General features: G+C 31.1%; 1 protein-coding gene across 2 annotated transcripts in view; it reads right to left on the minus strand.

Annotated features, from left to right (window-relative positions):
- Positions 1-13,677, minus strand: part of LOC106635898 (uncharacterized) — a 606,704-nt gene that overhangs the window by 398,072 nt on the left and 194,955 nt on the right. For both annotated transcript variants that reach the window (XM_014348085.2, XM_014348086.2), the window contains exon 7: positions 4,565-4,852. In XM_014348085.2, the coding sequence (XP_014203571.2) occupies positions 4,565-4,852 (288 nt within the window). The remainder of the gene's footprint in view (positions 1-4,564; positions 4,853-13,677) is intronic.

A 13,677-nucleotide genomic window follows, 5' to 3' on the forward strand; every position in this document is an offset into this window, starting at 1 on the left:
TGTTTTTTTAGTTGTTTTTCAATACCGTATTGAAATAATAACTTCGTTATAAAAAAAAGTACCAAAAAATGACTTGCGTTAACTTTTTCCCGAAAATAAGACTCACGAAAAAAGATTATTGTATAAGTCATTTTCTTATTAGCAGCTTTAATGAGGAGATAAGTTTGTTTTAAGGTTGTACTAGTTTGACCGTGGAATTGTCGTTTCAAGTCATTGATAAAAATTCCCTAAATATTAATTTCGACGTAAAATCTGAAAATGTTTCTGAATCCACAAAAAAATAGGGTTATCCGTATGAAACAAAATACAATTTGATCCTCAAATGACTTTAAAAGACAAATTTAAGGTCAAACTTGATTCCACCATTTGATTTTTTTTTTTTTTTGAACCTAACAACTTTTATAAAGGTCCTGTTTTGATTGCTTTTTCACGGACTTGATCCCTTGGATGTTTAAAAATGAGACACCCCAAATTCCGAAGTCTCTTTTTTTTCATTTTACAATTTTTTATCGAAAACTAATCTTATTAAAAATATTAACGCGTTGAATTTTAAGATAAATTATTGAAACGTGAAATTTTTTATAATTTTAGCAATACTTCTGACAAAATAATTATTTACTATAAGCTGATCTTCACGTGTCTATATGCCAGCACTATGAACAAAGAATTGCGTAGAGTAAATTAAAAATTGCTGTTAAATTTGTTGCTTTTAAATAAATTAAAAAGTGCTATTAAATACCATAAAGTATCATTGTACTAGTTGAATAAAGGTACTTGATTCAAAGGTGGCTAGCATGACATTGAACATTAAAATTAGCCAGAATCAGCAAAAATCTATTTACTCAGGATCCATTTACTCATTACTAAGTAAACTTATTTATAATATTATATCATATAATAATTAAATAGGAAAGTAATTTTGAAAAGCTACATTAAACTCCATGACCCGATGAGTGTAAGATCTCCTTGGTAGTTGAAACAATTAAGAATTAGTATTACATTTTCCATTATTTCAAAGAAACTTGCTTTTTTATAAATGTGTGACGGAGTACGCTTACTTGTTGAGCTCAATTATTTGAACTTTTGACACATCACGTTAGTGAATTTTTTTTGTTGAATCGTCCATTGAATCACATGTGCAATATGAGTCAGAAGAAGCTACTGAAGATACTCGTGGAAATTTAACTTTCCAGGAGAATGAAGTATTAGAAAAGTAAAATTGTGGAGAGAGCGTTAATAAAGATACACAAGGTAAAGTTAATATAATGTTTATCAGTATTATCATTATTTGTGAAAATATTATTAAATAAATCGATGATATTTCAATATAAAAAGTTTCCCAAACTTTTCAGATAACTATATAGTGATTATATTCTGCACATATTTGTGCATATTGTTGCCATTTCTGATTTTTTTCTGTGTTTTATAACGTTAACGGGTTGTGATTATTTTTACTGTTGACCGACAATTATTAAGAATAATTTTTTGAAGCGCGAGGATTTTCAGCTATAGTGAGTTATTATAGGCTATAATATTGATCATTCAGTCTAAGAGTAATACAGATACTTACCTGCCCGTGCCAAAGATATAATTTTCTCCCCACAAAAAAGAAACAGTATACCATTGTTCTATAGGGAAATTGTTCCCTGAATCTTTTTGAATAATCATAGGGAAATTTTTTTGTATTCCTTTACATATGGTTCTCAAAATGGATTTATCATATGTATTTCACTAAGGAAAAGTAGCATAAAAAACCTTTTTTTTTTTTTAAATATCTTCTTAATTTTTCATCAAACCATTGGTACAAATTGTATTAGACTCAATAGGTTTAAAATTTTGAGAAGTCTTAGCTTCTTTTTAAAAATGTTTTTTAAACTCTGTACGAGCTCGATTTTCTTTATAAGAATCAAAATTTTTTGCAAAGTATTTTTCATATATATTTTAAATTATATCGCTAATAATATTTGTAGAATAAGAGCAGCGTTGGCTCAGTGGTAAGCGTGCTTGTTACTGATATAGCGCTGTTCTAGAAGTCGTAGGCTCGATTTCCGGTGAATGCAGATTTTTTCAAAAACTGTTTTCATCGGGAAAAATTCCTATGTAACCCCGGCTGTTTTGGGGCCGGTTTTTCCGTGGAATTTTCCCTCAGAGTGATTCCAGGGTTTTTTCCTTGCCCCACAGGTTTTCGGGCCTTGGTGAATGCAAACAGTGTTAGGAGGTAGGGATTAGCGGATCCGATGCGCCAGGCAGGGATCGCCGGCCATACCGGCGAGGAGTGGTCCCTGAAACATAGGACTTCTCCGGGGATGCTAATTAATCTGAATCCGATGCTTTGGCAGAGAGCGCCGACTTAACCAGTGAGGAGTGAACGTCCTGAAATATGGAGTCATCTCCGGGGAAAGGCTACACAGTGGCAAGTAGACCCAATGCGCCATTGGTGCAGAGAGTGTCAGCTTAACTGGTAAGGTGTTTCATCGGAGATACTCGCACTGTTCCCATGGATTAGGTATAATATCAGTAAAAGGGTTGGAAATGGGTGCGGCAATACACCCCCACACATAGATGGTAAGTGGGTGGTCCCGGCGACTTGGCCTAAGAGCTGTCGCGGTAACCAGAAAAAAAAAGTTTAGACTGTAAGAACTGAGAAAATTTTTTTTTCAATTGAAATATTATGAAACTTTCAGCTTTATTGAAAACATCTAATTTTGACGTTGACGTTGCTTGTCTTACTTTCTTTTAAAATAATTTGAAAAAAATGTCCTTGATAGAAATATTGACGTATTGAGCAATTTATCCAAACATGTCTTCGTTGTTTGATTAAAACTACACAGTTAGTAGTGGCTATTTAAATGACTTTTAAATGGAATTTTTTTCGAACAAAAATTTTTTCTATTTTTACTAGGGATTTAGCATTAGCAAAAAATTTAGCATTAACACACCTATTCTTTTAATTAAAATTGTTTCTTAAATTCGAATAAATGCTGTATCACTTCCTTTATGACTGTAATTATATATCTTACACTTTTAATTTAAGGGTAATACTTAATATTGGTGAGTTATTTATTCTGCAGTATCAAAAATTAATTATATGGACCATTAAATTGTTTCTTAACTGAAATCTCTTCGTTTACTATTTTATGTGCATATATTAAGAAGATATTTATAAATAAATCAATACTTTAGAAAAAAATTAAAAATTTACCGTTTGTTTTTAACAGACCTTGTATTTCGTTTTTTTTATTAAACAAGGGCTATTATTATCATGCAAGCTACGGAGCATGTGTTTGACTACAAATTCCAAAAGTTGATTATTATCAGAAGGTACCTCGGAAAAAATGTATTTGTTCACATCTGCAGGTTCACTTTATCAGGATTTAGTTCATGTAGAGCCATTAACCAACTTTTTCAGTGCATAAACGACGCTTCGAAGTATTATTTTAGTATTTACACTGGCTATTTAGGTTATCAAGTAAAACTGAGAATTACTGTTCTATGAACTTAACCTTACTGATTCTGCATAATAATTTATCATAGATATTTATCTTCTACAGACATTGAAAATGCTTAAAAGGTGCTCAAAACAATCTTTCAATTTGCAAACTTTTTTTTTGTGTAGAGTTGTGAGAGTTAGAGGTACGAAGCGCTCTGGGAGAGAACGCCCATTACTATATACATATATATACATATATAAATTCATATTTGATGCATTTGAATGTTCGACAAAGCATATCACCTGATCGTTAAGTGCAAGAACAGAAATATAATACTAAGTAAGATAAATGTAAAATTAAAATATAAATTTAACTAAAAATATTCGTGACAATTACTCGACAGAAATGATTTGTACTACAAGAAGTATGGCAATTACTACATTCGTAACTAATGTAAAATTATATGTCCAATTGTAAATGACTTGTTATAACTTTCAATTGACCGGAAAAGACAGGATAATTATTCGAAAAAAGCTATTAATTCGTTGCTACAAACATTTGCATTATATGAAAATGAAATGAAATACACAAACATCATTTCTATGCATGGAATTCATGTAGCTGGAGAAATTCGAAAAAAACGTCTCAAAATTGCAAGAACTGATTCTACTAGACTCATCAATGTTTTTTCTTTTTGTATACCTATATTTTCACGATAACTTTACGTTGACAATAACACTAGACGACCTAACTGCTATTCAATAATTGTAGACTGGGTATTTTGGTAATTTAACAAGCTGATTTTCTGAAACTTGTGTTTTCGAAGTCAAAACAACAGTAAGACTACAGTATGTAAAAAGATTATAACTTATAAATAATAAGAAATTTTTTTTATAGTTCTCATGTATAAGTCTGAAACAACATATATGTACCAACGTAAAAATGCAGTAGTAAAAAATAGCTACTGCGTGAAATATAATTAACTGCGTGATAGTTTTGACTTTTTTCAAGTTTATAAATGTGTACTAAAAATTTGCGCACAAAACTAAGAAATTTGTACATTTCACTATTAACTAACGAAATCGAGAACTTCCTAGACACTTAAAAGCAGACATATTTTATAAAATACTTACAGTTCTTTAATCTCTTTGCACATTTCCCAAGACTGTGGCTCGATAGAGCTAATCTTGTTATGTGATAAAGTAAAAATAAGTAGATGATCAAGTCCAAACAGAGCTCCCTTGGACACAACATTTAAAGCGTTATAGTCAAGTTGAAGCTCAATTAGGTTATTAAGTTGCCAAAAAGCACCATCATTGAGTGAGTCTATCTTATTTCTCTTGAGATGTAATTTTTCCAGGCTTCTCATCTCTTTGAAAGTTAATGCTTCTACCTCTCGAAGCTGATTCCGGTTTACTTCCCTAGAACAAAAATCAGTTACTTAATTCAACAAAATTTTATTAAATAATGCTTGTTTAACTATTAATTTCTTACTCTAATAAATAAAAACGAGTTGTTACAATAATGCAGTAGCAAATGACTATATAGTTCAAGATATATACTATTTTTTTGAACATCTACGTAAGCATGCATGTGTCAGCACTGCACTGTATTCGCCGAATATTTTTTAGAACCGTTCGGTATACACTTAATATATAGTAGATACTCGTTTTTAAATAATAAAGAACGTAACATAAAAAAAAGTTTAACTACAAGACAGTGAAATAAACTAATAAGATAATATTGTGTTTACAGAAGACATATAACACAGCCAAACTTGTTAATTATAAAATATAATAAACTATCTCACTGATATACAAAGAAAAGTCCCAAAAATCGTTGAAATCGCTCACCATGAAGACTACTTAACGAATTTTGCTTAAACTTTTTATGCTGATTCTGGACATTCCTAGATAGTTTTCATACAGTTTTTACCTGGGAAAAATTAATAACAATAGTAATAAATAAGCTTGATGTTTTAAAAAAATATGCTAGCTTTTTACTTTCGTTCAGTAGGATTTGCTAGGTGTCGTTGAAGTAAAATCAAAGCCACTCCTAATTGAAGTAAGTGGGTCTGATTATAATATCTTCGAGAAAATTGTCAAGTATCGTAGTCATTTACCGACAGTATAACACAATTAGGTTAGTTGTACAGCTGGGTATTCAGACTATCGACGACATCCTTCTCCATGCTTGAATTCCACCGTAAACTACCAAGATTCTTGAGTGCCACGAAAAAGTAGGCGTTCTGAACGCTAACGCCTCTAGCTGGGCAAACCTAACACACATGAAGGAAAAACAAACTTTGGCAAACGGGACAGTCTCCAACGGGTAAGCATTACGAACCAATCTCCCCACCTTATATCAGCAAAACAACTGAGTGTGCAAAAAAAAGGTGCTTTACGACACCAACTTCTTCGGCGTAATACCAGGAGACGTTGGGAAAGAGCTCCAAAACTAGTTCCGACGCTTCAGACGTTGTAGTTTTCCTCCAGATTAGTCTGCTGCTACAGTAACAGGCCAGAGAAGATCACCCTGAGGTATTGAGGCAGCCATGTTTGCTGGGGACTCAGTCAATAAAGAGTTTACTTAAGAAGATCACCGGTCCTTTTTAGGGCTATCGGACGTCAAACTACCTTGCCAACAAACATATATATCAACTTAACAAAGTTGACAAAAAATAGCTTTTAGGGCTTAAAATTAAATTAATAAAATTTAATTAATAAAATAGGGCTTAAATTAATAAAAGTTTCAATCATGCCCACAGTCAAAAGAGGATGAATTGGAGGGAAAACTACAAATACTTTTAATGTATACAATTTTAGGCGTCAAGAAACTAAGGCAGAACATTAATGGACATTGAAACAGTAGCGTCAAAATGGATGAAAAAAAATCTATGGAGTGAAAGATCAGCTTTTCATTATAACCCTAACATTGATTACTTAAACTTTCTAGCTATTGATATAGATGGAATGATATACATTTGTATTCATTGTGGCGAGGGATAAGGCTTTCAGAACTGTGTTGTTCCAGTGGTAAAGTATTGTAATTAAAAAAAAATTAAATATATATTATTGATGAGAGTTAAATCTTTACAGTTTTATAAAACAGCCTTCTCTATTTATTATATCTAAAAGTGAGAAAGTGCAAATTAACAGCCCCTTCAGACCAACGACTATTTTATGGCATAAGAAACGCTAAGTAGTTTTCAGCATTATTATATTTTTCCAAACTTTATTACAGCTTTTTCGACTAAAACTGCATGGATATTGAACAAAATTTGTTCTTATTAAAATAACGTGTCAACACACTACGGTGTCCTACTCAGAAAATCTCGGGACGGGGAGCTGCTTCTAATTAATATTGTTAAGTAGAGATTCTTTTATCACTTGTTTTCTATTATACATGCAATATACACACATACAATTGTACTGAATAGCATATCACCAGAACAAGTTTAACATTCTATAGGATAATATCACACATGACAAATGCACACTCACATATACACACACTAGGTCTGCCCCTTATGCACTTTGCACGCGAACCACTGGATGCCAATGAGAAAATTCTAATATTTGCTTTTATGCACTGAAATTAAATATAATTATACATACATATTTTTTTGCTTTGCTTCTATTCATCGACTTATGATTGTCTTAAATTATTCTATTAAAACTTTAAATAAACAGAAAGCAATACGTTGTACTTGAAAAAAAAACCACGTGAGATTGATAGAATGCATCCTAATCAGTGATTTCATAAATAATTATTAAATATTAAAATAATCAGATATTAACAGTTAAAAATGGTACGAATAACACTAAAGATTTTTAAAGTAAACTGTTTCTAAAAGACACTCAATAAAAAAGGAGGATATCCTGCATTCACAAACAAAAGAGAGGTATTGTCACATGTTGCTAATAAAAGCGAATGTTAGTGTTTTATTTTGTTTTAATATTTTTTTTAAGTGACACTTCTGTTAAGATATAACTATTAACTCAACTAGAAAAAAAAATAAAAAAAATTTTTTATTGAAACAAAACACCTGAAAACACACACAAAGATTATACTTTTTCATATTTTGTTATTCTTTGTCGTCTGATCTTTTGAGAAATTCCATTTTCATTTTGACAGATGAGCTATTGTATTGAAATTGAAATCTACAGTAAAATAAGACTCAACGAATCTGCAGTTAAAATTAAAATCAGGGCATGTTGTTTTGCAGAATGAATTGACTTATTCATATATTGAAATTTGTACATAGGTCTTATGGGACATTTTAAATTTTTTACCGAAACTTAAGGCTTTTTTACGCTAATTTCGCTGATTTCATGCCACATCCAATAGACCTAAGGATGTACTGTTTTCAATCCACTTTTTAAGGAGATCTTAGAAGTCGAAGGTTGTTATGTAAAAAAACAATACAAACAAAATTAAAGCTTTGAGCCGTAGATTAATCACATTAGAGAGTTAAAAAGGTCCAAAGCCAATTTCCTCAATCACCTAGTTTTGGCAAGGTTTCCTGCTGATACATGATAAACAAGGCATAATATCAAGCATTAACTGCGGATTTATTCTTATGAATGTAATACAAATTTGTAATTCATTAAAATTTACCTTCGCGCCTCCACTTCATACAGCACTTTTGTAAAAAATTAGCATTTTTTTTATAAGTCATAACTTTTTTTATAAACTTTGTTTTAATTCATATTATACAGAAATATATTCAAAATACAAAAAAATTTATTTTTATCTGAAAAATTTGACTGTACTTTTTTGAAAAATTAAACTAACAAACCTTTAACTGAAGTTATGTAACTGATTTACGTACGTAGAAATAGATTTTTTCCAAATGAATGTATATAATTTAATTATGATTATTACAATATTGTCACATACAAAATGTATTTCTGGTCTAGGAGTTATACTTCGATAAAAACTGTTACATATAAAAAAGACACATAGAAACCAAACAGTGAAATAAGAGACAATCTGTCTTTTAGAATAAGACATTCAGAGAAATTAAAGTGTATGTTAATTTTTAGTTAAAACTTTAGTGCAAATTGAGTACTATAAATCTAATTAACAGAAAATATTGGAAAATTCTATCTCTTAGTGGTTTGATAAGGCTCTGTTAACTGACTTATAAAATTGATAGAGCGATAGTTCTATGGTTCCTATAATTATATGAGAAAGAATGGTTTTAATTTATGAATATATAAGTACCATGGCATAAAAAAACATAAAAATTAAAATTTTACACAAGTGTTAACAAGAATACTAACAAAATAAATTTTAGCACACAAGGAGTTACATACTTAAAAATAAATTAAAATGAAATTAATAAACGTAATCATACTGAATCATAGAATAGCACAGCTATGCATCCGTGCACTCCTTCTAGTTTGACTTCAAAGAATAGAAAAACAGAAAAAATATGGTATAGAGGAGTATCAATCAATCATTGTGGAATATATATCGTCCTTGTTTTTTTTCATGCAGTTCAAGCCACCGTTTTCCCCCATAACAGTTTGATGCTAGGTGTGAGGTTCACTGACGTCGCAAAAAAGGGAGAAAAATTTTTTTCTTTTCTTTTTTTCTCTCTTTCATTATTTTTGAGTGATAAATATAAAAACACAATCGGAAAGCACACATAGTTCAGTGTCGAAAGTATAAAACATTAGGCAAATTGGAGGAGGAATATATGAGAGATAACCATCCCAAGAAAACCACAAGTTTCACTAGAAGCAGACGAAGTATATGAATTTCATGACATTATACTAGTCCTCACCATCTCATCCCTAAGTACAGAGAAAGTATTTTAATTGTTACTTTAGTAAATTATAGCTTAGTTCAACAGACGCTTTCCATAAATAAGCGATACTTTAATCATGATTATTGAGATAAATAAATTGGAGAAGTGTTATTTAATTTTTTGTTTGTGTTTTATTGTTATTACCGTCATTGTTTCGTTGATCTTCTTGGAGATTGATTCTGAATCATTTGCACTCTGGGAGAAAGCAAAAGCAGAAACACTTGTTCTAATGCTCCAAGTATAAAACTTCAAATTTTGTTTGAGGCAAAAAATATCTTGGTTCAAAAAACTAGGTAACGGATCCATGGTGATGGATAATTTGAAAACCAGGGTTGATAAATTACATTTGAAAAAAGGAAGACTGAAAGTATAGTGGGAAGTAGACAGGGGTTAAAATGAATAAAAATAACAGATATAAGAAATGTATCTAAAGATGTGGAAAGAAATGTGTGAAATTAGGCATCACTACATACTGTTTCAAGATCGGGAAATAAAAATCTCGCCAAAACCCTCCAACGACGACGAGGACGGTAGTTTCCGAACAGACGGCTACGAAGAGTATATGACAAGACTAAAACAAAGAGAAGCAAATTTTAAAACTAGGCATTTCAACTTTCCCTATTACAACAATAGAAATAATAAAAGTTTTGAATACTTGGGCTACAAGAGTTGATAGTCAAAATTTGGGTACGATAAAAACCACTATCTTGCATGCAGAAATAACTAAATTAGCAGATATAAAACCAGCAACTAAAAATGATACGCAGTAATTTTTCTACGCCAAAAAATACGGTCTCCTTAGAGTGCATATCAGAAGGCGTCGGAAAGCCAATTTCTCTTGGGGTTAAATTTTTTAATCTCAATTGAAATAATGCTGCAAATATATCGCTATTTCATGGAGCCTTGTGCAATTTTCCTTGTTCAAACAAATGGTAAGAATAACAAAATCAACTGTCTCCTACCAATACGAAAAATATTTGGTACGAATTTGAGGGAAGCAATTACAAAACAAACACCCGCGAAGAGTAAGGAAGATTCTAATGGTAAAGAAAAACATGAAATGCAGTTATCTTGCCAGGTAAAAGTTAATTCGTACAACATAGGATATACACTATTGTCAGTGGTGTCAGAGAGATTACACAGAAATAAAAGCGCTATATTTAACGCCAATTTAGGAGCAAAAAAAGTAAATATAAAAGGTGTAACTCACAGAACTCGCTAAACATTAGGGTCTGTAATGATAGCCCTTGAGAATTTTATACGTAGTCTATAGGTTGTCTCACGTAACTTTGAAATAGAAATTGCAGGTATAATTGGTTTAGAGATTTTTTAACTTCATGACGGCCAGATTAATGCCAGAAAATAGTATTATGTTGAATAGAATCGAGATGCCGTTGCGAAAACCAGAGAGCTTTGAGATTTTTGTGAAAATGAGGTAAGTAATATATGTATGCATATATTAAGAAACCACATAGAAAATTACAAATAGGCTAGGTGCCACTACAAGAGTTAAAAGTAGGCATTTTGTTTGGCATTTCAGTCACATTAAAAAAAGAGTTTGCGAAGTGTCTGAACACATCCGATGAATCAATAAACACATCTATCATGGTAGTGGACTTGTTAGAGTGCGAGGTGATTAAATAGCTAAAACATCTCAACGTGGGCATAAGGACAAAGTGGAAGCATTAATTAAAAACTTTATACGAATATTAAAAACAAGAAGTTTAACGAAATAGACAGTCACTTAGTAAAAGTAAAAATATTACAAATTACGTAAGCAAAAGTAAAAGAAATGCGAGAGATAAAGGTAGTAATAAATGCTATAGTAACAACGGTAATGACAGTAAAAACATTCGAATTTACAAAGAGAACAATGGCCAAGCAACATTGGTACATACAAAAGCAAGGGGAGAGGAGATAACGAAATTAGCTGATGTGTCGAGTTGCAATGAGGAAGAGAAGAAACACGTCAAGGAAACGTATAAAATTTGACACGTATACGTTTGGACTTCAGGGAGAGCGTAGAAGATAAAAAATTTATTAAAACATACAATAAAAATCACCACGGGAAAACCGATAACAACAAGGAGATACAGGTGCCTACCGGCCATAAAAGAGCAGATATAAGTAGAAATGAGGAATTTGCTGGAAAGGCACAGTTAAGCCATGTGAATCGCCGTACAGTTCCAGCATGTAGATCGTGCAAAAACACGCAGGGCCGTAAGGCGAGAAGCACTGACAAGTAGTCACAGATTTTAGGCTATTTAATAAGATGTAAATAAGCAGTTCTTATTTACTGTCATTTTAAAGTGATACACTCGAAAATCTGGCAACAGCGCGCTATGGAACAGTTGTTGTCTTTGAACATGTGTTTTTTTTTAAACCAAGTACAAGAAAAAAAAGCCCATAAAACATGGTTTTTAGAATCAGATAAGTATTGTCAGTACCAAAGAATGCCTATGGGTTGCACTGACTCGTCAAATACGTTCTTAAGAGCTGTGAGCTTGGCACTAGCAGGTCTACAGGGACAGGAGACAGGGATTTATATGAACGATATAATGGTGTATGCATCGAATCTCAACGAAAATTAAAAACGATTTATTAAACATTAACAAATGTCAAAAGCTAACTAAACAACAAATATTAAAAGCTAAACCAAAAAAACTTCAATTTATGAAAAAAGATACAAAAGTTTTGGACCATTTCGTACGCAATGCGTTTTGGCCAGATGAAACCTGATCCCAAAAAACTAGAAGCTGCGAAACAATATCGAAGATGTACTTAGCCAAAAAAAATCAAACAATTTCTTGGACTCATCGGGTACTACAGAAAATTCGTCAAAAACTATGCAAAAATTGCTCAGCTACTCTCCAATCTCTTATGAAAAGAAACAGAGTTTAAATGGGAAGAGCAGCATCAGCAAAAATTTAAAACGCTTACAGATGCACTTTTTAGTACCCTGTATTTAGAGCAGGTGGCTTAGAAAAACTATTTATGGTAAGTAAGTGAGCGAGTAAGTATTTAAAAAGCTAAGTAGTATAACCATGATTTTCTTGAAGAATAAATTTATAAAGTAATGATAACGAATAACTATAAAATGAGAAAGTAGTTAATTACATAAAAAAAGAGGTAACAGCAAGTAGCGATGTAACTAGTTCACGATTCATCTCAATCCTAGCACAGTTACGGATAAAATAATGGATTACTAATTAATGGGGAATTAAAAAAAGCGTTTTGACAAAATGGTTGCAGTAATAATTTTCAAGTAGAAAATAAAAATGCAGGTAAATCTAAAGCATTTTTATCGTAAATAAAACTTAAACAAAAGGCAAAATAGGCGTATTAATACATTAAATGAAATAAAATAAAATAAACGGAGAATTAAAATGGAAGAAAAGTAGTATAAAATGAATTTCATTAATTAAGTTTAATATCCTTTAAGTTAATGTACAGTTTTAACTCTTATAAACTAGGGGATAATTTGTTCTCACTGGCCCATTCACTGTCATCCTAGCTTCTGCAAGAAGCGAATCACGCTTTCTTAAAACTATTGGTTTTTAGTTGGATCAAAGTAACTGTGACTTTCTCTTATTTAAAATAGTAGTGATTGAAAAATTAACAATGAATGAACGTCTATTTAATTAGGTTTTCATTTCTGGAATCAGAAAATGTCGTACCAGTAAACATGAAGAAAGTCACAAGTCAATAAAATCAGGATGAAATTCCTTACAGTATCACACACAATTTATTGTATTTACTTCACGATAAGAAAAATTTCTTTCAATCAGTAATTGTTGAAAATACGGAAAATGTTTTAATTTACGATTTTAAACAAAAAAAAAAATGCGAAAAAATCGTGTTTTATGATTATTTCTTTAAACCAATCCACAGAACTTATATTCACTGGTATGCCATTTGTAGGTATTGTAAGAAAAAAAATGTGCGATGTAAATAGTAACTATTAGTTTATAATTATTCAGAGAAATCAACACATAAAGCTAAAAATCGAAAATTTCATTCATTTTTTATTGCACTAAGACTCGATGTGAACGTGTCTTCTATAAGCGTAAAACTACCCAAAATTGTTTCGTAAAAAAATATTTGTCATTTTTTGAAAAAATTCATTTGTTAGTTAAGAAGATGTCAAATACCATATAAAAATTCATGCAGATGCCGTCATCTGACAGGGTCTAACAGGAGCTCATTTTTTGTTGTAACGTCTAGTTTTGGAATTCTTTAGTGGCATGACGATTTTCGCAATTTTTTATTAACCAAAAAGTCTTAAGCATGAAACCACCATGAAACTGGTATGTTCTAAGAGCTGAAATTTTTAAAATTAATTTAAAATAATTTATTGTTGTAAAATATTCACAAGACAAGATAAATTTTTTTGTTTTTTACGCTATTTGTTTATTTATACCCATGGAT

This window comes from Copidosoma floridanum, unplaced genomic scaffold (assembly GCF_036245765.1).
Source record: "Copidosoma floridanum isolate Cflo_tuat_1 unplaced genomic scaffold, Cflo_Japanese_pri ptg000004l, whole genome shotgun sequence".
Taxonomy (NCBI): domain Eukaryota; kingdom Metazoa; phylum Arthropoda; class Insecta; order Hymenoptera; family Encyrtidae; genus Copidosoma; species Copidosoma floridanum.